Source organism: Electrophorus electricus, chromosome 8 (assembly GCF_041902795.1).
Source record: "Electrophorus electricus isolate QZ-2024a chromosome 8, ASM4190279v1, whole genome shotgun sequence".
Lineage (NCBI taxonomy): Eukaryota > Metazoa > Chordata > Actinopteri > Gymnotiformes > Gymnotidae > Electrophorus > Electrophorus electricus.
This window is the reverse complement of record NC_137504.1, coordinates 24273664-24299552: the sequence shown is the minus strand read 5'-3', so window position 1 is coordinate 24299552 and position 25889 is coordinate 24273664. Positions and strand designations below refer to the sequence as shown.

Below are 25889 nucleotides of genomic sequence, written 5' to 3'. Positions count from 1 at the left end.
TATGAGTTTGCATTTTTATTTTTTGTGATAAAAACAAGTTAATTTCTTCAAGGGACACAGAAAACTTATAAAACACAGCAAGTATTAACAAAAACTATTTACATACATTTCTCTTTATTAGGTCTTTTGATCATGCCACTCTGTGAAGCACAACCGATCTACCACTACACAGAGTGGAACACTGCAAGATCTGCACATGAAAATTGTCTTCATTTTGCAGTGGACACATTTCCTCCTCCCTTGTGTGGCTTTTTGCCGAACGTCAGTAGATAGTTCACACACTGGAACAGGGAAGCACCCCTGTGGTCTCTCCTCTGGGACATGAGGGGGAGACAAAGGGGCACTCGGAGCTCTTGCCGGTGGGGATTCCTGTGGTAGGCCAACACCAGCCAGCTCCGAACACAACACCTCCCTGAAGCGCTTTTGGTTGAGGGGCTTCTGCTTTTTTGCCAGTGCCATCTCCTTATGGATGATGAAGCTGTTCACCACCACAATGTCTATGAAATGTAAAAACAGCTTCATATACCAGCGCCTGGTCTTCTGCGTCACAGAGAAGTATTTTATGAGGGCATCAGACAAGTCAACTCCTCCCATAAACTTGTTGTATGCATTCACAGTGTCCGGTACAGGGATCTGTTTGCTGGACCAGGTGCCACTTTTAGTTCTGACCAGTCGTTGCACAGTTTTCCCACTGTAAGCTTTGTGGACAGTGGAGCACATTGTGACATCTCGTGTGTCCCTCCACTTTACAAACAGCAACGGGCCATCCCTGGTCCATCTCATGTCGCCACGGGCAGCTTTTTTTGGAAGGTCGTTGGCAAATGTCTTAGTAGAAACTATCCTATTCTCCCGGATGGTTCCACAAGCCCCAAAACCAATTCTGTGCAGGTGATGGAATAGCAGCGAACTAGTGTAAAAATTGTCCACATATACTGTGTATCCTGTACCCAGAGAAGGAACATGTATCAGGTTGACCACGACATCAAAGCTCAGTCCGTTTCCAGAAGGTTTACATGCCTTCCCCTCATACACACTGAAATTGTATGTGTAACCATTGGAGCTGTCTGCCAGGACAAAGATCTTATATCCCCACTTGCTGGGCTTGTTCTTCATATACTGCTTCATAGAAATCCTTGCCTTGGTGGCCACCATTCTTTCATCCACAGCAATGTTCTTGTGTGGATGGTAATATGCTTTACAGGCAGTCAGGGTCTGTTCCATGAGTGGCTTGAGACGGAAGAGAGAATCATAGCCAGGCTGACCTCTGAGCTGATCATTGATGGCATCTGCCGCTGGGTCACTCATGTGCAGGTTTGCACTGATGGCCTCATACCGCTTCCCAGTCATAACTGAAGGAGGAAATGGGTGCCTGTGCAAATGATCCTTCCTCCACAGGTCCCGAATAGCTGAAGGCTTGATTAGTCCAAGATAAATTACAATGCTGATAAAGCGAAGCATTTCGTCAGCATTGACGTTAGTCCACTGCCTCCTCAAGCCCTTCTCTGTTTTCTTTGCTGCATACTTGTTGGTGTTGTTGCACAGGGTCAGGAGCACTTCTTGACTGAAGAACAGCTGGAAGATGTCAGAAGGGCTGTAGACCATATGAAAATCCAGCTGGACTCCTGGGGTCCTCCTAGGGTGAAAGCGCAATGGAGGAGGCTGCTCATCTTCCTCCGAGGGGTCACGCCATCTGTCCTCCAGTGCTGCAGGTGGTGGTACCGCTGGAGCTGTTCTGGTCTTTTTTGCTGGGACATGAGGTTGCTCCTCTGCTGAGATGTGAGGGGTGTCCACAAATTGGGGGAGTGTAGAAGTTGATGGTCCTGGGAGTGGGCCAGAAGAGTTGTGAAATATCTCAGGTGGGGCAGAGCAGGGTGAATCTTCTTCACTGCAAAACAAAGACAGGATAACAGCCAAATGAGTAAAATATGAAGATGAAAATAAATACAAATTGTCATGCTAAATAAGGCTAAATTATTATTACATTTACTACATACTACATATTATTACACTTACATCATTAGTTATTACTTATTAGTTACATGATCCCAAGAGATACCATCAAGACATTTCCTAACCAGAAGCCGTGGGTGGACAAAACCATCCGTGAGGCTCTGAACTCTCGCACTGCTGCCTACAACGTGGGAATCATCAGTGGGAACATGAACGAGTACAAGGCTGCGGCATACGAAGTGCATAGGGCGGTGAGATAGGTGAAACAACGCTATGGGAGGAAACTAGAGTCACAGTTCCAGCAGAGTAGCTCTAGATCCCTGTGGCAGGGACTATAGATGATTAGGGATTACAAGAGCCCACTCTCCGAAATGATGAGCGTGGATGAGTCTGGCGAATGAACTACACACATTCCTCGCTCGCTTCGAGGCTGCACCTGGCAGCGTTATTGCTAACAGTGCTCGCGCTAACAACGTAAATGGTGATATCTGCGCAGCCAACAGCGCATGCTCAGAGCCCACCATAGGTCAGCGCCCTCATTATCACAGAGTGACGTGAGGAAAGTGTTCAAGAGTGAATACCAGGAAGGTGGCGAGACCAGACAGCATCTGTGGTAGAGACCTCAAAGCCTGCCCAGAGCTGCTAGCCCCGGTATTCGCTCACATCTTCAACCTCTCCTTGACGCTTGGAATCGTCCCATCCTGCTTCAAGCAACACTGTAGATCCCCAGGGTTGCGTTCTAAGCCCCCTGCTCTATTCACTGAACACCTACGACTGCATGGCCACTTCCAGCTTTACCATCATTGTCAAGTTTGCTGATGATACCGTCGTCATGGGCCTGATCTCAGACAATGATGAGAAGGTCTACATGGAGGAGATTAAACACCTGGAAAACTGGTTCCCGGAAAATAATCTCCTCCTAATCGTCAGCAAGACAAAGGAGCTGATTGTGGAATGCAGCAACAAGCAAGAGTGGCACTACCAACCTGTGAGGATCAATGAAACCATGGTGGAGAGAGTAGATAGTTTCAAGTACCTCGGAGTTCACATCTCGCAGGACCTGTCCTGGTCCCACCACACTAACTCCCTGGCAAAGAAGGCTCGAGAGCGTCTTTACCACCTCAGATGCCTATGAGACTTCAGACTGCCCTCCAAGGTGCTGCGGAACTTCTACACCTGCACTATTGAGAGCATCCTCATGGGGAACATCACAGTCTGGTTTGGGAACAGCACCAAGCAGGACAGACAAGCACTCCAGAGAGTGGTGCGTTCAGCAGAATGCATCACTCATACGGAACTTCCTGTCCTGCAGACCATATATTACAAGAGATGCCAGACCAAGGCCAGGAGGATTGTGAAGGACCCCACCCATCGCAACAACAGGCTCTTATCTCTATTGAGGTCAGGGGAAGCACTTTCGCTCCCTGAAGACCAATACAGAGAGACTGAAGAGGAGTTTCTTCCTGCAGGCCATTTGGGGACGTTAGCAGGAGCTAGCTAGCTAGTTGGCTAGTCCTCCTATCGTTGGCTGGGTTGGAGTCTGCCCCAGCTGGGCGGGATCCTCCTTTGACGGTTTGGGTGGAGGCGGCTGCTCAGGCTTTGGAAGTCCGGAAGTACACCAGCTGATTTGTTCATTTCAGAGCCGGGCACTGGTGACGCTGCCTTCTTGCCTTTACGAGGCTTAGGCATAGCCGCTTGAGCTCTGGGGCTGAACACAACAAGGAGCAGGTGTGAAACCCAGGGAAGGCATGGCCATATGGACGAATACACACATATGTGTGTGTGTCCGGATGTTATTGTTAAATGACCAGTTATAATCAGTCTAATAATCGTTAACAACAGGCTTAAGCGTCATCTGTTACTTGCTGCCCTCCAGTGGTCCTTTGGAGAGATGGACAAACATGGAGGATGTGAAGGAAGCATGTCACCAGCTTCACAGGCCAGAATGCACCAGCCTATTTGTGTAATAAAGATCTGAAGGTTTAAGAATACAATATTTATGCTTTAAAGTCATGCTGCTCACTAACAAAAAGTTGTCTTACCATGTATGACTGTGCTCTCCTAAGGGAGGCTGGTGTCAAGTCTGGTACAAACACAGGACTTCAAAATCACACATCTCACAGTTCCTTTAAATATTTTTTATGAATCCCAAAGTTTCTCACTGTCTATGCATTTGCTGCCGATAGCCGAAAGTCTCATTGTCTCATCTTCTGTTACAGACAGCACTAAGTACACATTCTGGCCTACACCTGTGTGTTCCAGTCCTCCCAAACATCTATGCCTCAATCCAGCTTCGTCATTTTAAGGATATAAAATAAAAGTCATGATGGACACAGCAGCTTTGTGCTTGTTAGCATTGCTCATGTTTGGGCTTTGTGTGTTTGCTAGTGATCATGTGGATTTGGTCCCCTGCGACGAGGCCATTTGGGCCCTGAAACAGGGCAACTGATGAACTGTGGGGACTACTCTGTGTACTCTGGATATGATGTCCACAATAACATCATAAAAAGACTGTAAAAAACTGTAAATTGTAAATAAATAAAAAACAGAAATTGTACACTGTGTATATATACATAATATACATTTTCTCTGCATCCTTCATTACATAGTTATTTATTCATCAAACCACATCCATCTACCTGTAGTTCCCTGTATTTCTCCTCAGCTCGGACAGAGCAGTTGCCAAAGTATTTCACTGCGAGTTATACCATGTAAGTGACAAATAAAACTTTGAGCACTACAGCGTCTTTGCATTCCCAAGGACGCGTTACAATCATACAACCAAGATACCAATGAACTAGAATGATGTTGAAATACGGGGATCAATGCTAATGCCTAGTGCAAAATACATAAGCTCTCTCAGACAACAATCATTCACCTTTACATTTACATTTAGCAGACGCTCTTATCCAGAGCGACTTACGACTTACACAAACAGTGCCATAAACAATGCAATACCCTACAATAAGTACTAGCGTTTCAGTCAACATAGGAGCAGGGTCAGTGTACGTTTAAATATTACGCAATCAACTCTGAACTTTTTCAGTCACAATCGTAAATTTTATACTTACGACATATCGAGCACGACGTCGATTCCAAGCTCAAAAGCATCTTCTTCAACAGAGTCCATGCTAGCAGCCATGGAACCAGAATCACTCTCACCTTCCTCGTCGCTAAATCTAACTAGCTCCTCATGAACACCAGTCCTTGTAAATTGCGTCATCTCCACTATGGTGATAAAAATATAAATTTTTACCAAAAGCAAAAACGTTTTACCAAAGACAAAGCGAACTAGCCAAAATGGAGTAACTTACGCACGGCCCTCCCCCACTCTGTAGCGTACCATTCAATGCAAATGAGTATCACGGTACGGCCCCTCCTCCCAAATGTTTCCTTGTGTGCGTGCGTGTTCGCCAGTGTGGCCACGCCCCGACGTGCTCCATACCTGCTCTCTCATTAGTGCGCGTGTAAAAAGTCTACCGTCTTTGTGTTACTGTTGTCGGTGTTTGCTCTTTCGATAGGCCAACCATGAACAGCAATGTACAGAATCTTGCCATAGGTAGAAAGACAAAGCAATCAAAGAAAATAGTTATTTGATGGACCAATAACAAACAAGGAATCTAAGAAAGGAGGGTCTAATGCTCTATTCAGGAACAGTTTTAGGTTAGTGATGTGCATTTTGAGGTAACTAAAGGCTTGCATATTTTCTGTTAGGTTACAAAGGAACAGAATGCGTGTTTTGCGCAAAGACGTGAGCAAGCTAATAAAGAGCTTTACTAGCATTCTATATACTTTTTAAATGTCACAGAGTTTATTTGATGGTAATTTAATTTTCTATGACCAAATCTGAAGTTATTTTAGACCGGAAGCATGTTTTAAAAGGCAATTTAAAGGGACAGGCACGTTGTGGAAATGTACCAAAAAACATGGTGTATTCAGCATGGGATTTCTGGCAAACGGATGCATGTAGACGGCTGAAAATCAGTAAGCAGGTAAGCAGAACGCATCACTCATACGGAACTTCCTGTCCTGCAGACCATATATTACAAGAGATGCCAGACCAAGGCCAGGAGGATTGTGAAGGACCCCACCCATCGCAACAACAGGCTCTTATCTCTATTGAGGTCAGGGGAAGCACTTTCGCTCCCTGAAGACCAATACAGAGAGACTGAAGAGGAGTTTCTTCCTGCAGGCCATTTGGGGACGTTAGCAGGAGCTAGCTAGCTAGTTGGCTAGTCCTCCTATCGTTGGCTGGGTTGGAGTCTGCCCCAGCTGGGCGGGATCCTCCTTTGACGGTTTGGGTGGAGGCGGCTGCTCAGGCTTTGGAAGTCCGGAAGTACACCAGCTGATTTGTTCATTTCAGAGCCGGGCACTGGTGACGCTGCCTTCTTGCCTTTACGAGGCTTAGGCATAGCCGCTTGAGCTCTGGGGCTGAACACAACAAGGAGCAGGTGTGAAACCCAGGGAAGGCATGGCCATATGGACGAATACACACATATGTGTGTGTGTCCGGATGTTATTGTTAAATGACCAGTTATAATCAGTCTAATAATCGTTAACAACAGGCTTAAGCGTCATCTGTTACTTGCTGCCCTCCAGTGGTCCTTTGGAGAGATGGACAAACATGGAGGATGTGAAGGAAGCATGTCACCAGCTTCACAGGCCAGAATGCACCAGCCTATTTGTGTAATAAAGATCTGAAGGTTTAAGAATACAATATTTATGCTTTAAAGTCATGCTGCTCACTAACAAAAAGTTGTCTTACCATGTATGACTGTGCTCTCCTAAGGGAGGCTGGTGTCAAGTCTGGTACAAACACAGGACTTCAAAATCACACATCTCACAGTTCCTTTAAATATTTTTTATGAATCCCAAAGTTTCTCACTGTCTATGCATTTGCTGCCGATAGCCGAAAGTCTCATTGTCTCATCTTCTGTTACAGACAGCACTAAGTACACATTCTGGCCTACACCTGTGTGTTCCAGTCCTCCCAAACATCTATGCCTCAATCCAGCTTCGTCATTTTAAGGATATAAAATAAAAGTCATGATGGACACAGCAGCTTTGTGCTTGTTAGCATTGCTCATGTTTGGGCTTTGTGTGTTTGCTAGTGATCATGTGGATTTGGTCCCCTGCGACGAGGCCATTTGGGCCCTGAAACAGGGCAACTGATGAACTGTGGGGACTACTCTGTGTACTCTGGATATGATGTCCACAATAACATCATAAAAAGACTGTAAAAAACTGTAAATTGTAAATAAATAAAAAACAGAAATTGTACACTGTGTATATATACATAATATACATTTTCTCTGCATCCTTCATTACATAGTTATTTATTCATCAAACCACATCCATCTACCTGTAGTTCCCTGTATTTCTCCTCAGCTCGGACAGAGCAGTTGCCAAAGTATTTCACTGCGAGTTATACCATGTAAGTGACAAATAAAACTTTGAGCACTACAGCGTCTTTGCATTCCCAAGGACGCGTTACAATCATACAACCAAGATACCAATGAACTAGAATGATGTTGAAATACGGGGATCAATGCTAATGCCTAGTGCAAAATACATAAGCTCTCTCAGACAACAATCATTCACCTTTACATTTACATTTAGCAGACGCTCTTATCCAGAGCGACTTACGACTTACACAAACAGTGCCATAAACAATGCAATACCCTACAATAAGTACTAGCGTTTCAGTCAACATAGGAGCAGGGTCAGTGTACGTTTAAATATTACGCAATCAACTCTGAACTTTTTCAGTCACAATCGTAAATTTTATACTTACGACATATCGAGCACGTCGATTCCAAGCTCAAAAGCATCTTCTTCAACAGAGTCCATGCTAGCAGCCATGGAACCAGAATCACTCTCACCTTCCTCGTCGCTAAATCTAACTAGCTCCTCATGAACACCAGTCCTTGTAAATTGCGTCATCTCCACTATGGTGATAAAAATATAAATTTTTACCAAAAGCAAAAACGTTTTACCAAAGACAAAGCGAACTAGCCAAAATGGAGTAACTTACGCACGGCCCTCCCCCACTCTGTAGCGTACCATTCAATGCAAATGAGTATCACGGTACGGCCCCTCCTCCCAAATGTTTCCTTGTGTGCGTGTGTGTTCGCCAGTGTGGCCACGCCCCGACGTGCTCCATACCTGCTCTCTCATTAGTGCGCGTGTAAAAAGTCTACCGTCTTTGTGTTACTGTTGTCGGTGTTTGCTCTTTCGATAGGCCAACCATGAACAGCAATGTACAGAATCTTGCCATAGGTAGAAAGACAAAGCAATCAAAGAAAATAGTTATTTGATGGACCAATAACAAACAAGGAATCTAAGAAAGGAGGGTCTAATGCTCTATTCAGGAACAGTTTTAGGTTAGTGATGTGCATTTTGAGGTAACTAAAGGCTTGCATATTTTCTGTTAGGTTACAAAGGAACAGAATGCGTGTTTTGCGCAAAGACGTGAGCAAGCTAATAAAGAGCTTTACTAGCATTCTATATACTTTTTAAATGTCACAGAGTTTATTTGATGGTAATTTAATTTTCTATGACCAAATCTGAAGTTATTTTAGACCGGAAGCATGTTTTAAAAGGCAATTTAAAGGGACAGGCACGTTGTGGAAATGTACCAAAAAACATGGTGTATTCAGCATGGGATTTCTGGCAAACGGATGCATGTAGACGGCTGAAAATCAGTAAGCAGGTAAGCAGAACGCATCACTCATACGGAACTTCCTGTCCTGCAGACCATATATTACAAGAGATGCCAGACCAAGGCCAGGAGGATTGTGAAGGACCCCACCCATCGCAACAACAGGCTCTTATCTCTATTGAGGTCAGGGGAAGCACTTTCGCTCCCTGAAGACCAATACAGAGAGACTGAAGAGGAGTTTCTTCCTGCAGGCCATTTGGGGACGTTAGCAGGAGCTAGCTAGCTAGTTGGCTAGTCCTCCTATCGTTGGCTGGGTTGGAGTCTGCCCCAGCTGGGCGGGATCCTCCTTTGACGGTTTGGGTGGAGGCGGCTGCTCAGGCTTTGGAAGTCCGGAAGTACACCAGCTGATTTGTTCATTTCAGAGCCGGGCACTGGTGACGCTGCCTTCTTGCCTTTACGAGGCTTAGGCATAGCCGCTTGAGCTCTGGGGCTGAACACAACAAGGAGCAGGTGTGAAACCCAGGGAAGGCATGGCCATATGGACGAATACACACATATGTGTGTGTGTCCGGATGTTATTGTTAAATGACCAGTTATAATCAGTCTAATAATCGTTAACAACAGGCTTAAGCGTCATCTGTTACTTGCTGCCCTCCAGTGGTCCTTTGGAGAGATGGACAAACATGGAGGATGTGAAGGAAGCATGTCACCAGCTTCACAGGCCAGAATGCACCAGCCTATTTGTGTAATAAAGATCTGAAGGTTTAAGAATACAATATTTATGCTTTAAAGTCATGCTGCTCACTAACAAAAAGTTGTCTTACCATGTATGACTGTGCTCTCCTAAGGGAGGCTGGTGTCAAGTCTGGTACAAACACAGGACTTCAAAATCACACATCTCACAGTTCCTTTAAATATTTTTTATGAATCCCAAAGTTTCTCACTGTCTATGCATTTGCTGCCGATAGCCGAAAGTCTCATTGTCTCATCTTCTGTTACAGACAGCACTAAGTACACATTCTGGCCTACACCTGTGTGTTCCAGTCCTCCCAAACATCTATGCCTCAATCCAGCTTCGTCATTTTAAGGATATAAAATAAAAGTCATGGTGGACACAGCAGCTTTGTGCTTGTTAGCATTGCTCATGTTTGGGCTTTGTGTGTTTGCTAGTGATCATGTGGATTTGGTCCCCTGCGACGAGGCCATTTGGGCCCTGAAACAGGGCAACTGATGAACTGTGGGGACTACTCTGTGTACTCTGGATATGATGTCCACAATAACATCATAAAAAGACTGTAAAAAACTGTAAATTGTAAATAAATAAAAAACAGAAATTGTACACTGTGTATATATACATAATATACATTTTCTCTGCATCCTTCATTACATAGTTATTTATTCATCAAACCACATCCATCTACCTGTAGTTCCCTGTATTTCTCCTCAGCTCGGACAGAGCAGTTGCCAAAGTATTTCACTGCGAGTTATACCATGTAAGTGACAAATAAAACTTTGAGCACTACAGCGTCTTTGCATTCCCAAGGACGCGTTACAATCATACAACCAAGATACCAATGAACTAGAATGATGTTGAAATACGGGGATCAATGCTAATGCCTAGTGCAAAATACATAAGCTCTCTCAGACAACAATCATTCACCTTTACATTTACATTTAGCAGACGCTCTTATCCAGAGCGACTTACGACTTACACAAACAGTGCCATAAACAATGCAATACCCTACAATAAGTACTAGCGTTTCAGTCAACATAGGAGCAGGGTCAGTGTACGTTTAAATATTACGCAATCAACTCTGAACTTTTTCAGTCACAATCGTAAATTTTATACTTACGACATATCGAGCACGACGTCGATTCCAAGCTCAAAAGCATCTTCTTCAACAGAGTCCATGCTAGCAGCCATGGAACCAGAATCACTCTCACCTTCCTCGTCGCTAAATCTAACTAGCTCCTCATGAACACCAGTCCTTGTAAATTGCGTCATCTCCACTATGGTGATAAAAATATAAATTTTTACCAAAAGCAAAAACGTTTTACCAAAGACAAAGCGAACTAGCCAAAATGGAGTAACTTACGCACGGCCCTCCCCCACTCTGTAGCGTACCATTCAATGCAAATGAGTATCACGGTACGGCCCCTCCTCCCAAATGTTTCCTTGTGTGCGTGCGTGTTCGCCAGTGTGGCCACGCCCCGACGTGCTCCATACCTGCTCTCTCATTAGTGCGCGTGTAAAAAGTCTACCGTCTTTGTGTTACTGTTGTCGGTGTTTGCTCTTTCGATAGGCCAACCATGAACAGCAATGTACAGAATCTTGCCATAGGTAGAAAGACAAAGCAATCAAAGAAAATAGTTATTTGATGGACCAATAACAAACAAGGAATCTAAGAAAGGAGGGTCTAATGCTCTATTCAGGAACAGTTTTAGGTTAGTGATGTGCATTTTGAGGTAACTAAAGGCTTGCATATTTTCTGTTAGGTTACAAAGGAACAGAATGCGTGTTTTGCGCAAAGACGTGAGCAAGCTAATAAAGAGCTTTACTAGCATTCTATATACTTTTTAAATGTCACAGAGTTTATTTGATGGTAATTTAATTTTCTATGACCAAATCTGAAGTTATTTTAGACCGGAAGCATGTTTTAAAAGGCAATTTAAAGGGACAGGCACGTTGTGGAAATGTACCAAAAAACATGGTGTATTCAGCATGGGATTTCTGGCAAACGGATGCATGTAGACGGCTGAAAATCAGTAAGCAGGTAAGCAGAACGCATCACTCATACGGAACTTCCTGTCCTGCAGACCATATATTACAAGAGATGCCAGACCAAGGCCAGGAGGATTGTGAAGGACCCCACCCATCGCAACAACAGGCTCTTATCTCTATTGAGGTCAGGGGAAGCACTTTCGCTCCCTGAAGACCAATACAGAGAGACTGAAGAGGAGTTTCTTCCTGCAGGCCATTTGGGGACGTTAGCAGGAGCTAGCTAGCTAGTTGGCTAGTCCTCCTATCGTTGGCTGGGTTGGAGTCTGCCCCAGCTGGGCGGGATCCTCCTTTGACGGTTTGGGTGGAGGCGGCTGCTCAGGCTTTGGAAGTCCGGAAGTACACCAGCTGATTTGTTCATTTCAGAGCCGGGCACTGGTGACGCTGCCTTCTTGCCTTTACGAGGCTTAGGCATAGCCGCTTGAGCTCTGGGGCTGAACACAACAAGGAGCAGGTGTGAAACCCAGGGAAGGCATGGCCATATGGACGAATACACACATATGTGTGTGTGTCCGGATGTTATTGTTAAATGACCAGTTATAATCAGTCTAATAATCGTTAACAACAGGCTTAAGCGTCATCTGTTACTTGCTGCCCTCCAGTGGTCCTTTGGAGAGATGGACAAACATGGAGGATGTGAAGGAAGCATGTCACCAGCTTCACAGGCCAGAATGCACCAGCCTATTTGTGTAATAAAGATCTGAAGGTTTAAGAATACAATATTTATGCTTTAAAGTCATGCTGCTCACTAACAAAAAGTTGTCTTACCATGTATGACTGTGCTCTCCTAAGGGAGGCTGGTGTCAAGTCTGGTACAAACACAGGACTTCAAAATCACACATCTCACAGTTCCTTTAAATATTTTTTATGAATCCCAAAGTTTCTCACTGTCTATGCATTTGCTGCCGATAGCCGAAAGTCTCATTGTCTCATCTTCTGTTACAGACAGCACTAAGTACACATTCTGGCCTACACCTGTGTGTTCCAGTCCTCCCAAACATCTATGCCTCAATCCAGCTTCGTCATTTTAAGGATATAAAATAAAAGTCATGATGGACACAGCAGCTTTGTGCTTGTTAGCATTGCTCATGTTTGGGCTTTGTGTGTTTGCTAGTGATCATGTGGATTTGGTCCCCTGCGACGAGGCCATTTGGGCCCTGAAACAGGGCAACTGATGAACTGTGGGGACTACTCTGTGTACTCTGGATATGATGTCCACAATAACATCATAAAAAGACTGTAAAAAACTGTAAATTGTAAATAAATAAAAAACAGAAATTGTACACTGTGTATATATACATAATATACATTTTCTCTGCATCCTTCATTACATAGTTATTTATTCATCAAACCACATCCATCTACCTGTAGTTCCCTGTATTTCTCCTCAGCTCGGACAGAGCAGTTGCCAAAGTATTTCACTGCGAGTTATACCATGTAAGTGACAAATAAAACTTTGAGCACTACAGCGTCTTTGCATTCCCAAGGACGCGTTACAATCATACAACCAAGATACCAATGAACTAGAATGATGTTGAAATACGGGGATCAATGCTAATGCCTAGTGCAAAATACATAAGCTCTCTCAGACAACAATCATTCACCTTTACATTTACATTTAGCAGACGCTCTTATCCAGAGCGACTTACGACTTACACAAACAGTGCCATAAACAATGCAATACCCTACAATAAGTACTAGCGTTTCAGTCAACATAGGAGCAGGGTCAGTGTACGTTTAAATATTACGCAATCAACTCTGAACTTTTTCAGTCACAATCGTAAATTTTATACTTACGACATATCGAGCACGACGTCGATTCCAAGCTCAAAAGCATCTTCTTCAACAGAGTCCATGCTAGCAGCCATGGAACCAGAATCACTCTCACCTTCCTCGTCGCTAAATCTAACTAGCTCCTCATGAACACCAGTCCTTGTAAATTGCGTCATCTCCACTATGGTGATAAAAATATAAATTTTTACCAAAAGCAAAAACGTTTTACCAAAGACAAAGCGAACTAGCCAAAATGGAGTAACTTACGCACGGCCCTCCCCCACTCTGTAGCGTACCATTCAATGCAAATGAGTATCACGGTACGGCCCCTCCTCCCAAATGTTTCCTTGTGTGCGTGCGCGTTCGCCAGTGTGGCCACGCCCCGACGTGCTCCATACCTGCTCTCTCATTAGTGCGCGTGTAAAAAGTCTACCGTCTTTGTGTTACTGTTGTCGGTGTTTGCTCTTTCGATAGGCCAACCATGAACAGCAATGTACAGAATCTTGCCATAGGTAGAAAGACAAAGCAATCAAAGAAAATAGTTATTTGATGGACCAATAACAAACAAGGAATCTAAGAAAGGAGGGTCTAATGCTCTATTCAGGAACAGTTTTAGGTTAGTGATGTGCATTTTGAGGTAACTAAAGGCTTGCATATTTTCTGTTAGGTTACAAAGGAACAGAATGCGTGTTTTGCGCAAAGACGTGAGCAAGCTAATAAAGAGCTTTACTAGCATTCTATATACTTTTTAAATGTCACAGAGTTTATTTGATGGTAATTTAATTTTCTATGACCAAATCTGAAGTTATTTTAGACCGGAAGCATGTTTTAAAAGGCAATTTAAAGGGACAGGCACGTTGTGGAAATGTACCAAAAAACATGGTGTATTCAGCATGGGATTTCTGGCAAACGGATGCATGTAGACGGCTGAAAATCAGTAAGCAGGTAAGCAGAACGCATCACTCATACGGAACTTCCTGTCCTGCAGACCATATATTACAAGAGATGCCAGACCAAGGCCAGGAGGATTGTGAAGGACCCCACCCATCGCAACAACAGGCTCTTATCTCTATTGAGGTCAGGGGAAGCACTTTCGCTCCCTGAAGACCAATACAGAGAGACTGAAGAGGAGTTTCTTCCTGCAGGCCATTTGGGGACGTTAGCAGGAGCTAGCTAGCTAGTTGGCTAGTCCTCCTATCGTTGGCTGGGTTGGAGTCTGCCCCAGCTGGGCGGGATCCTCCTTTGACGGTTTGGGTGGAGGCGGCTGCTCAGGCTTTGGAAGTCCGGAAGTACACCAGCTGATTTGTTCATTTCAGAGCCGGGCACTGGTGACGCTGCCTTCTTGCCTTTACGAGGCTTAGGCATAGCCGCTTGAGCTCTGGGGCTGAACACAACAAGGAGCAGGTGTGAAACCCAGGGAAGGCATGGCCATATGGACGAATACACACATATGTGTGTGTGTCCGGATGTTATTGTTAAATGACCAGTTATAATCAGTCTAATAATCGTTAACAACAGGCTTAAGCGTCATCTGTTACTTGCTGCCCTCCAGTGGTCCTTTGGAGAGATGGACAAACATGGAGGATGTGAAGGAAGCATGTCACCAGCTTCACAGGCCAGAATGCACCAGCCTATTTGTGTAATAAAGATCTGAAGGTTTAAGAATACAATATTTATGCTTTAAAGTCATGCTGCTCACTAACAAAAAGTTGTCTTACCATGTATGACTGTGCTCTCCTAAGGGAGGCTGGTGTCAAGTCTGGTACAAACACAGGACTTCAAAATCACACATCTCACAGTTCCTTTAAATATTTTTTATGAATCCCAAAGTTTCTCACTGTCTATGCATTTGCTGCCGATAGCCGAAAGTCTCATTGTCTCATCTTCTGTTACAGACAGCACTAAGTACACATTCTGGCCTACACCTGTGTGTTCCAGTCCTCCCAAACATCTATGCCTCAATCCAGCTTCGTCATTTTAAGGATATAAAATAAAAGTCATGATGGACACAGCAGCTTTGTGCTTGTTAGCATTGCTCATGTTTGGGCTTTGTGTGTTTGCTAGTGATCATGTGGATTTGGTCCCCTGCGACGAGGCCATTTGGGCCCTGAAACAGGGCAACTGATGAACTGTGGGGACTACTCTGTGTACTCTGGATATGATGTCCACAATAACATCATAAAAAGACTGTAAAAAACTGTAAATTGTAAATAAATAAAAAACAGAAATTGTACACTGTGTATATATACATAATATACATTTTCTCTGCATCCTTCATTACATAGTTATTTATTCATCAAACCACATCCATCTACCTGTAGTTCCCTGTATTTCTCCTCAGCTCGGACAGAGCAGTTGCCAAAGTATTTCACTGCGAGTTATACCATGTAAGTGACAAATAAAACTTTGAGCACTACAGCGTCTTTGCATTCCCAAGGACGCGTTACAATCATACAACCAAGATACCAATGAACTAGAATGATGTTGAAATACGGGGATCAATGCTAATGCCTAGTGCAAAATACATAAGCTCTCTCAGACAACAATCATTCACCTTTACATTTACATTTAGCAGACGCTCTTATCCAGAGCGACTTACGACTTACACAAACAGTGCCATAAACAATGCAATACCCTACAATAAGTACTAGCGTTTCAGTCAACATAGGAGCAGGGTCAGTGTACGTTTAAATATTACGCAATCAACTCTGAACTTTTTCAGTCACAATCGTAAATTTTATACTTACGACATATCGAGCACGACGTCGATTCCAAGCTCAAAAGCATCTTCTTCAACAGAGTCCATGCTAGCAGCCATGGAACCAGAATCACTCTCACCTTCCTCGTCGCTAAATCTAACTAGCTCCTCATGAACACCAGTCCTTGTAAATTGCGTCATCTCCACTATGGTGATAAAAATATAAATTTTTACCAAAAGCAAAAACGTTTTACCAAAGACAAAGCGAACTAGCCAAAATGGAGTAACTTACGCACGGCCCTCCCCCACTCTGTAGCGTACCATTCAATGCAAATGAGTATCACGGTACGGCCCCTCCTCCCAAATGTTTCCTTGTGTGCGTGTGTGTTCGCCAGTGTGGCCACGCCCCGACGTGCTCCATACCTGCTCTCTCATTAGTGCGCGTGTAAAAAGTCTACCGTCTTTGTGTTACTGTTGTCGGTGTTTGCTCTTTCGATAGGCCAACCATGAACAGCAATGTACAGAATCTTGCCATAGGTAGAAAGACAAAGCAATCAAAGAAAATAGTTATTTGATGGACCAATAACAAACAAGGAATCTAAGAAAGGAGGGTCTAATGCTCTATTCAGGAACAGTTTTAGGTTAGTGATGTGCATTTTGAGGTAACTAAAGGCTTGCATATTTTCTGTTAGGTTACAAAGGAACAGAATGCGTGTTTTGCGCAAAGACGTGAGCAAGCTAATAAAGAGCTTTACTAGCATTCTATATACTTTTTAAATGTCACAGAGTTTATTTGATGGTAATTTAATTTTCTATGACCAAATCTGAAGTTATTTTAGACCGGAAGCATGTTTTAAAAGGCAATTTAAAGGGACAGGCACGTTGTGGAAATGTACCAAAAAACATGGTGTATTCAGCATGGGATTTCTGGCAAACGGATGCATGTAGACGGCTGAAAATCAGTAAGCAGGTAAGCAGAACGCATCACTCATACGGAACTTCCTGTCCTGCAGACCATATATTACAAGAGATGCCAGACCAAGGCCAGGAGGATTGTGAAGGACCCCACCCATCGCAACAACAGGCTCTTATCTCTATTGAGGTCAGGGGAAGCACTTTCGCTCCCTGAAGACCAATACAGAGAGACTGAAGAGGAGTTTCTTCCTGCAGGCCATTTGGGGACGTTAGCAGGAGCTAGCTAGCTAGTTGGCTAGTCCTCCTATCGTTGGCTGGGTTGGAGTCTGCCCCAGCTGGGCGGGATCCTCCTTTGACGGTTTGGGTGGAGGCGGCTGCTCAGGCTTTGGAAGTCCGGAAGTACACCAGCTGATTTGTTCATTTCAGAGCCGGGCACTGGTGACGCTGCCTTCTTGCCTTTACGAGGCTTAGGCATAGCCGCTTGAGCTCTGGGGCTGAACACAACAAGGAGCAGGTGTGAAACCCAGGGAAGGCATGGCCATATGGACGAATACACACATATGTGTGTGTGTCCGGATGTTATTGTTAAATGACCAGTTATAATCAGTCTAATAATCGTTAACAACAGGCTTAAGCGTCATCTGTTACTTGCTGCCCTCCAGTGGTCCTTTGGAGAGATGGACAAACATGGAGGATGTGAAGGAAGCATGTCACCAGCTTCACAGGCCAGAATGCACCAGCCTATTTGTGTAATAAAGATCTGAAGGTTTAAGAATACAATATTTATGCTTTAAAGTCATGCTGCTCACTAACAAAAAGTTGTCTTACCATGTATGACTGTGCTCTCCTAAGGGAGGCTGGTGTCAAGTCTGGTACAAACACAGGACTTCAAAATCACACATCTCACAGTTCCTTTAAATATTTTTTATGAATCCCAAAGTTTCTCACTGTCTATGCATTTGCTGCCGATAGCCGAAAGTCTCATTGTCTCATCTTCTGTTACAGACAGCACTAAGTACACATTCTGGCCTACACCTGTGTGTTCCAGTCCTCCCAAACATCTATGCCTCAATCCAGCTTCGTCATTTTAAGGATATAAAATAAAAGTCATGATGGACACAGCAGCTTTGTGCTTGTTAGCATTGCTCATGTTTGGGCTTTGTGTGTTTGCTAGTGATCATGTGGATTTGGTCCCCTGCGACGAGGCCATTTGGGCCCTGAAACAGGGCAACTGATGAACTGTGGGGACTACTCTGTGTACTCTGGATATGATGTCCACAATAACATCATAAAAAGACTGTAAAAAACTGTAAATTGTAAATAAATAAAAAACAGAAATTGTACACTGTGTATATATACATAATATACATTTTCTCTGCATCCTTCATTACATAGTTATTTATTCATCAAACCACATCCATCTACCTGTAGTTCCCTGTATTTCTCCTCAGCTCGGACAGAGCAGTTGCCAAAGTATTTCACTGCGAGTTATACCATGTAAGTGACAAATAAAACTTTGAGCACTACAGCGTCTTTGCATTCCCAAGGACGCGTTACAATCATACAACCAAGATACCAATGAACTAGAATGATGTTGAAATACGGGGATCAATGCTAATGCCTAGTGCAAAATACATAAGCTCTCTCAGACAACAATCATTCACCTTTACATTTACATTTAGCAGACGCTCTTATCCAGAGCGACTTACGACTTACACAAACAGTGCCATAAACAATGCAATACCCTACAATAAGTACTAGCGTTTCAGTCAACATAGGAGCAGGGTCAGTGTACGTTTAAATATTACGCAATCAACTCTGAACTTTTTCAGTCACAATCGTAAATTTTATACTTACGACATATCGAGCACGACGTCGATTCCAAGCTCAAAAGCATCTTCTTCAACAGAGTCCATGCTAGCAGCCATGGAACCAGAATCACTCTCACCTTCCTCGTCGCTAAATCTAACTAGCTCCTCATGAACACCAGTCCTTGTAAATTGCGTCATCTCCACTATGGTGATAAAAATATAAATTTTTACCAAAAGCAAAAACGTTTTACCAAAGACAAAGCGAACTAGCCAAAATGGAGTAACTTACGCACGGCCCTCCCCCACTCTGTAGCGTACCATTCAATGCAAATGAGTATCACGGTACGGCCCCTCCTCCCAAATGTTTCCTTGTGTGCGTGCGTGTTCGCCAGTGTGGCCACGCCCCGACGTGCTCCATACCTGCTCTCTCATTAGTGCGCGTGTAAAAAGTCTACCGTCTTTGTGTTACTGTTGTCGGTGTTTGCTCTTTCGATAGGCCAACCATGAACAGCAATGTACAGAATCTTGCCATAGGTAGAAAGACAAAGCAATCAAAGAAAATAGTTATTTGATGGACCAATAACAAACAAGGAATCTAAGAAAGGAGGGTCTAATGCTCTATTCAGGAACAGTTTTAGGTTAGTGATGTGCATTTTGAGGTAACTAAAGGCTTGCATATTTTCTGTTAGGTTACAAAGGAACAGAATGCGTGTTTTGCGCAAAGACGTGAGCAAGCTAATAAAGAGCTTTACTAGCATTCTATATACTTTTTAAATGTCACAGAGTTTATTTGATGGTAATTTAATTTTCTATGACCAAATCTGAAGTTATTTTAGACCGGAAGCATGTTTTAAAAGGCAATTTAAAGGGACAGGCACGTTGTGGAAATGTACCAAAAAACATGGTGTATTCAGCATGGGATTTCTGGCAAACGGATGCATGTAGACGGCTGAAAATCAGTAAGCAGGTAAGCAGAACGCATCACTCATACGGAACTTCCTGTCCTGCAGACCATATATTACAAGAGATGCCAGACCAAGGCCAGGAGGATTGTGAAGGACCCCACCCATCGCAACAACAGGCTCTTATCTCTATTGAGGTCAGGGGAAGCACTTTCGCTCCCTGAAGACCAATACAGAGAGACTGAAGAGGAGTTTCTTCCTGCAGGCCATTTGGGGACGTTAGCAGGAGCTAGCTAGCTAGTTGGCTAGTCCTCCTATCGTTGGCTGGGTTGGAGTCTGCCCCAGCTGGGCGGGATCCTCCTTTGACGGTTTGGGTGGAGGCGGCTGCTCAGGCTTTGGAAGTCCGGAAGTACACCAGCTGATTTGTTCATTTCAGAGCCGGGCACTGGTGACGCTGCCTTCTTGCCTTTACGAGGCTTAGGCATAGCCGCTTGAGCTCTGGGGCTGAACACAACAAGGAGCAGGTGTGAAACCCAGGGAAGGCATGGCCATATGGACGAATACACACATATGTGTGTGTGTCCGGATGTTATTGTTAAATGACCAGTTATAATCAGTCTAATAATCGTTAACAACAGGCTTAAGCGTCATCTGTTACTTGCTGCCCTCCAGTGGTCCTTTGGAGAGATGGACAAACATGGAGGATGTGAAGGAAGCATGTCACCAGCTTCACAGGCCAGAATGCACCAGCCTATTTGTGTAATAAAGATCTGAAGGTTTAAGAATACAATATTTATGCTTTAAAGTCATGCTGCTCACTAACAAAAAGTTGTCTTACCATGTATGACTGTGCTCTCCTAAGGGAGGCTGGTGTCAAGTCTGGTACAAACACAGGACTTCAAAATCACACATCTCACAGTTCCTTTAAATATTTTTTATGAATCCCAAAGTTTCTCACTGTCTATGCATTTGCTGCCGATAGCCGAAAGTCTCATTGTCTCATCTTCTGTTACAGACAGCACTAAGTACACATTCTGGCCTACACCTGTGTGTTCCAGTCCTCCCAAACATCTATGCCTCAATCCAGCTTCGTCATTTTAAGGATATAAAATAAAAGTCATGATGGACACAGCAGCTTTGTGCTTGTTAGCATTGCTCATGTTTGGGCTTTGTGTGTTTGCTAGTGATCATGTGGATTTGGTCCCCTGCGACGAGGCCATTTGGGCCCTGAAACAGGGCAACTGATGAACTGTGGGGACTACTCTGTGTACTCTGGATATGATGTCCACAATAACATCATAAAAAGACTGTAAAAAACTGTAAATTGTAAATAAATAAAAAACAGAAATTGTACACTGTGTATATATACATAATATACATTTTCTCTGCATCCTTCATTACATAGTTATTTATTCATCAAACCACATCCATCTACCTGTAGTTCCCTGTATTTCTCCTCAGCTCGGACAGAGCAGTTGCCAAAGTATTTCACTGCGAGTTATACCATGTAAGTGACAAATAAAACTTTGAGCACTACAGCGTCTTTGCATTCCCAAGGACGCGTTACAATCATACAACCAAGATACCAATGAACTAGAATGATGTTGAAATACGGGGATCAATGCTAATGCCTAGTGCAAAATACATAAGCTCTCTCAGACAACAATCATTCACCTTTACATTTACATTTAGCAGACGCTCTTATCCAGAGCGACTTACGACTTACACAAACAGTGCCATAAACAATGCAATACCCTACAATAAGTACTAGCGTTTCAGTCAACATAGGAGCAGGGTCAGTGTACGTTTAAATATTACGCAATCAACTCTGAACTTTTTCAGTCACAATCGTAAATTTTATACTTACGACATATCGAGCACGACGTCGATTCCAAGCTCAAAAGCATCTTCTTCAACAGAGTCCATGCTAGCAGCCATGGAACCAGAATCACTCTCACCTTCCTCGTCGCTAAATCTAACTAGCTCCTCATGAACACCAGTCCTTGTAAATTGCGTCATCTCCACTATGGTGATAAAAATATAAATTTTTACCAAAAGCAAAAACGTTTTACCAAAGACAAAGCGAACTAGCCAAAATGGAGTAACTTACGCACGGCCCTCCCCCACTCTGTAGCGTACCATTCAATGCAAATGAGTATCACGGTACGGCCCCTCCTCCCAAATGTTTCCTTGTGTGCGTGCGTGTTCGCCAGTGTGGCCACGCCCCGACGTGCTCCATACCTGCTCTCTCATTAGTGCGCGTGTAAAAAGTCTACCGTCTTTGTGTTACTGTTGTCGGTGTTTGCTCTTTCGATAGGCCAACCATGAACAGCAATGTACAGAATCTTGCCATAGGTAGAAAGACAAAGCAATCAAAGAAAATAGTTATTTGATGGACCAATAACAAACAAGGAATCTAAGAAAGGAGGGTCTAATGCTCTATTCAGGAACAGTTTTAGGTTAGTGATGTGCATTTTGAGGTAACTAAAGGCTTGCATATTTTCTGTTAGGTTACAAAGGAACAGAATGCGTGTTTTGCGCAAAGACGTGAGCAAGCTAATAAAGAGCTTTACTAGCATTCTATATACTTTTTAAATGTCACAGAGTTTATTTGATGGTAATTTAATTTTCTATGACCAAATCTGAAGTTATTTTAGACCGGAAGCATGTTTTAAAAGGCAATTTAAAGGGACAGGCACGTTGTGGAAATGTACCAAAAAACATGGTGTATTCAGCATGGGATTTCTGGCAAACGGATGCATGTAGACGGCTGAAAATCAGTAAGCAGGTAAGCAGAACGCATCACTCATACGGAACTTCCTGTCCTGCAGACCATATATTACAAGAGATGCCAGACCAAGGCCAGGAGGATTGTGAAGGACCCCACCCATCGCAACAACAGGCTCTTATCTCTATTGAGGTCAGGGGAAGCACTTTCGCTCCCTGAAGACCAATACAGAGAGACTGAAGAGGAGTTTCTTCCTGCAGGCCATTTGGGGACGTTAGCAGGAGCTAGCTAGCTAGTTGGCTAGTCCTCCTATCGTTGGCTGGGTTGGAGTCTGCCCCAGCTGGGCGGGATCCTCCTTTGACGGTTTGGGTGGAGGCGGCTGCTCAGGCTTTGGAAGTCCGGAAGTACACCAGCTGATTTGTTCATTTCAGAGCCGGGCACTGGTGACGCTGCCTTCTTGCCTTTACGAGGCTTAGGCATAGCCGCTTGAGCTCTGGGGCTGAACACAACAAGGAGCAGGTGTGAAACCCAGGGAAGGCATGGCCATATGGACGAATACACACATATGTGTGTGTGTCCGGATGTTATTGTTAAATGACCAGTTATAATCAGTCTAATAATCGTTAACAACAGGCTTAAGCGTCATCTGTTACTTGCTGCCCTCCAGTGGTCCTTTGGAGAGATGGACAAACATGGAGGATGTGAAGGAAGCATGTCACCAGCTTCACAGGCCAGAATGCACCAGCCTATTTGTGTAATAAAGATCTGAAGGTTTAAGAATACAATATTTATGCTTTAAAGTCATGCTGCTCACTAACAAAAAGTTGTCTTACCATGTATGACTGTGCTCTCCTAAGGGAGGCTGGTGTCAAGTCTGGTACAAACACAGGACTTCAAAATCACACATCTCACAGTTCCTTTAAATATTTTTTATGAATCCCAAAGTTTCTCACTGTCTATGCATTTGCTGCCGATAGCCGAAAGTCTCATTGTCTCATCTTCTGTTACAGACAGCACTAAGTACACATTCTGGCCTACACCTGTGTGTTCCAGTCCTCCCAAACATCTATGCCTCAATCCAGCTTCATCATTTTAAGGATATAAAATAAAAGTCATGATGGACACAGCAGCTTTGTGCTTGTTAGCATTGCTCATGTTTGGGCTTTGTGTGTTTGCTAGTGATCATGTGGATTTGGTCCCCTGCGACGAGGCCATTTGGGCCCTGAAACAGGGCAACTGATGAACTGTGGGGACTACTCTGTGTACTCTGGATATGATGTCCACAATAACATCATAAAAAGACTGTAAAAAACTGTAAATTGTAAATAAATAAAAAACAGAAATTGTACACTGTGTATATATACATAATATACATTTTCTCTGCATCCTTCATTACATAGTTATTTATTCATCAAACCACATCCATCTACCTGTAGTTCCCTGTATTTCTCCTCAGCTCGGACAGAGCAGTTGCCAAAGTATTTCACTGCGAGTTATACCATGTAAGTGACAAATAAAACTTTGAGCACTACAGCGTCTTTGCATTCCCAAGGACGCGTTACAATCATACAACCAAGATACCAATGAACTAGAATGATGTTGAAATACGGGGATCAATGCTAATGCCTAGTGCAAAATACATAAGCTCTCTCAGACAACAATCATTCACCTTTACATTTACATTTAGCAGACGCTCTTATCCAGAGCGACTTACGACTTACACAAACAGTGCCATAAACAATGCAATACCCTACAATAAGTACTAGCGTTTCAGTCAACATAGGAGCAGGGTCAGTGTACATTTAAATATTACGCAATCAACTCTGAACTTTTTCAGTCACAATCGTAAATTTTATACTTACGACATATCGAGCACGTCGATTCCAAGCTCAAAAGCGTCTTCTTCAACAGAGTCCATGCTAGCAGCCATGGAACCAGAATCACTCTCACCTTCCTCGTCGCTAAATCTAACTAGCTCCTCATGAACACCAGTCCTTGTAAATTGCGTCATCTCCATTATGGTGATAAAAATATAAATTTTTACCAAAGACAAAGCGAACTAGCCAAAATGGAGTAACTTACGCACGGCCCTCCCCCACTCTGTAGCGTACCATTCAATGCAAATGAGTATCACGGTACGGCCCCTCCTCCCAAATGTTTCCTTGTGTGCGTGCGTGTTCGCCAGTGTGGCCACGCCCCGACGTGCTCCATACCTGCTCTCTCATTAGTGCGCGTGTAAAAAGTCTACCGTCTTTGTGTTACTGTTGTCGGTGTTTGCTCTTTCGATAGGCCAACCATGAACAGCAATGTACAGAATCTTGCCATAGGTAGAAAGACAAAGCAATCAAAGAAAATAGTTATTTGATGGACCAATAACAAACAAGGAATCTAAGAAAGGAGGGTCTAATGCTCTATTCAGGAACAGTTTTAGGTTAGTGATGTGCATTTTGAGGTAACTAAAGGCTTGCATATTTTCTGTTAGGTTACAAAGGAACAGAATGCGTGTTTTGCGCAAAGACGTGAGCAAGCTAATAAAGAGCTTTACTAGCATTCTATATACTTTTTAAATGTCACAGAGTTTATTTGATGGTAATTTAATTTTCTATGACCAAATCTGAAGTTATTTTAGACCGGAAGCATGTTTTAAAAGGCAATTTAAAGGGACAGGCACGTTGTGGAAATGTACCAAAAAACATGGTGTATTCAGCATGGGATTTCTGGCAAACGGATGCATGTAGACGGCTGAAAATCAGTAAGCAGGTAAGCAGAACGCATCACTCATACGGAACTTCCTGTCCTGCAGACCATATATTACAAGAGATGCCAGACCAAGGCCAGGAGGATTGTGAAGGACCCCACCCATCGCAACAACAGGCTCTTATCTCTATTGAGGTCAGGGGAAGCACTTTCGCTCCCTGAAGACCAATACAGAGAGACTGAAGAGGAGTTTCTTCCTGCAGGCCATTTGGGGACGTTAGCAGGAGCTAGCTAGCTAGTTGGCTAGTCCTCCTATCGTTGGCTGGGTTGGAGTCTGCCCCAGCTGGGCGGGATCCTCCTTTGACGGTTTGGGTGGAGGCGGCTGCTCAGGCTTTGGAAGTCCTGAAGTACACCAGCTGATTTGTTCATTTCAGAGCCGGGCACTGGTGACGCTGCCTTCTTGCCTTTACGAGGCTTAGGCATAGCCGCTTGAGCTCTGGGGCTGAACACAACAAGGAGCAGGTGTGAAACCCAGGGAAGGCATGGCCATATGGACGAATACACACATATGTGTGTGTGTCCGGATGTTATTGTTAAATGACCAGTTATAATCAGTCTAATAATCGTTAACAACAGGCTTAAGCGTCATCTGTTACTTGCTGCCCTCCAGTGGTCCTTTGGAGAGATGGACAAACATGGAGGATGTGAAGGAAGCATGTCACCAGCTTCACAGGCCAGAATGCACCAGCCTATTTGTGTAATAAAGATCTGAAGGTTTAAGAATACAATATTTATGCTTTAAAGTCATGCTGCTCACTAACAAAAAGTTGTCTTACCATGTATGACTGTGCTCTCCTAAGGGAGGCTGGTGTCAAGTCTGGTACAAACACAGGACTTCAAAATCACACATCTCACAGTTCCTTTAAATATTTTTTATGAATCCCAAAGTTTCTCACTGTCTATGCATTTGCTGCC

General features: G+C 43.6%; 1 protein-coding gene across 3 annotated transcripts; it reads right to left on the bottom strand.

Annotated features, from left to right (window-relative positions):
• LOC113586855 (piggyBac transposable element-derived protein 4) lies at positions 1-24166 on the bottom strand. 3 transcript variants are annotated; one of them, XM_081720231.1, is made up of 2 exons: positions 24080-24166; positions 1-1885 (listed from the first exon to the last, which is right to left on the bottom strand). In XM_081720231.1, exons 1-2 carry the CDS (start codon positions 24145-24147, stop codon positions 118-120), a joined length of 1836 nt encoding a protein of 611 aa, XP_081576357.1. In that variant the 5' UTR covers positions 24148-24166; the 3' UTR covers positions 1-117. The 3 variants fall into 3 exon arrangements, with proteins under 3 accessions (XP_081576357.1, XP_081576356.1, XP_035383260.2); XM_081720230.1 differs by lacking the exon at positions 24080-24166 and adding an exon at positions 7745-9646; XM_035527367.2 differs by lacking the exon at positions 24080-24166 and adding an exon at positions 5022-5266.
• Between the last annotated feature and the right edge of the window lie 1723 nt (positions 24167-25889).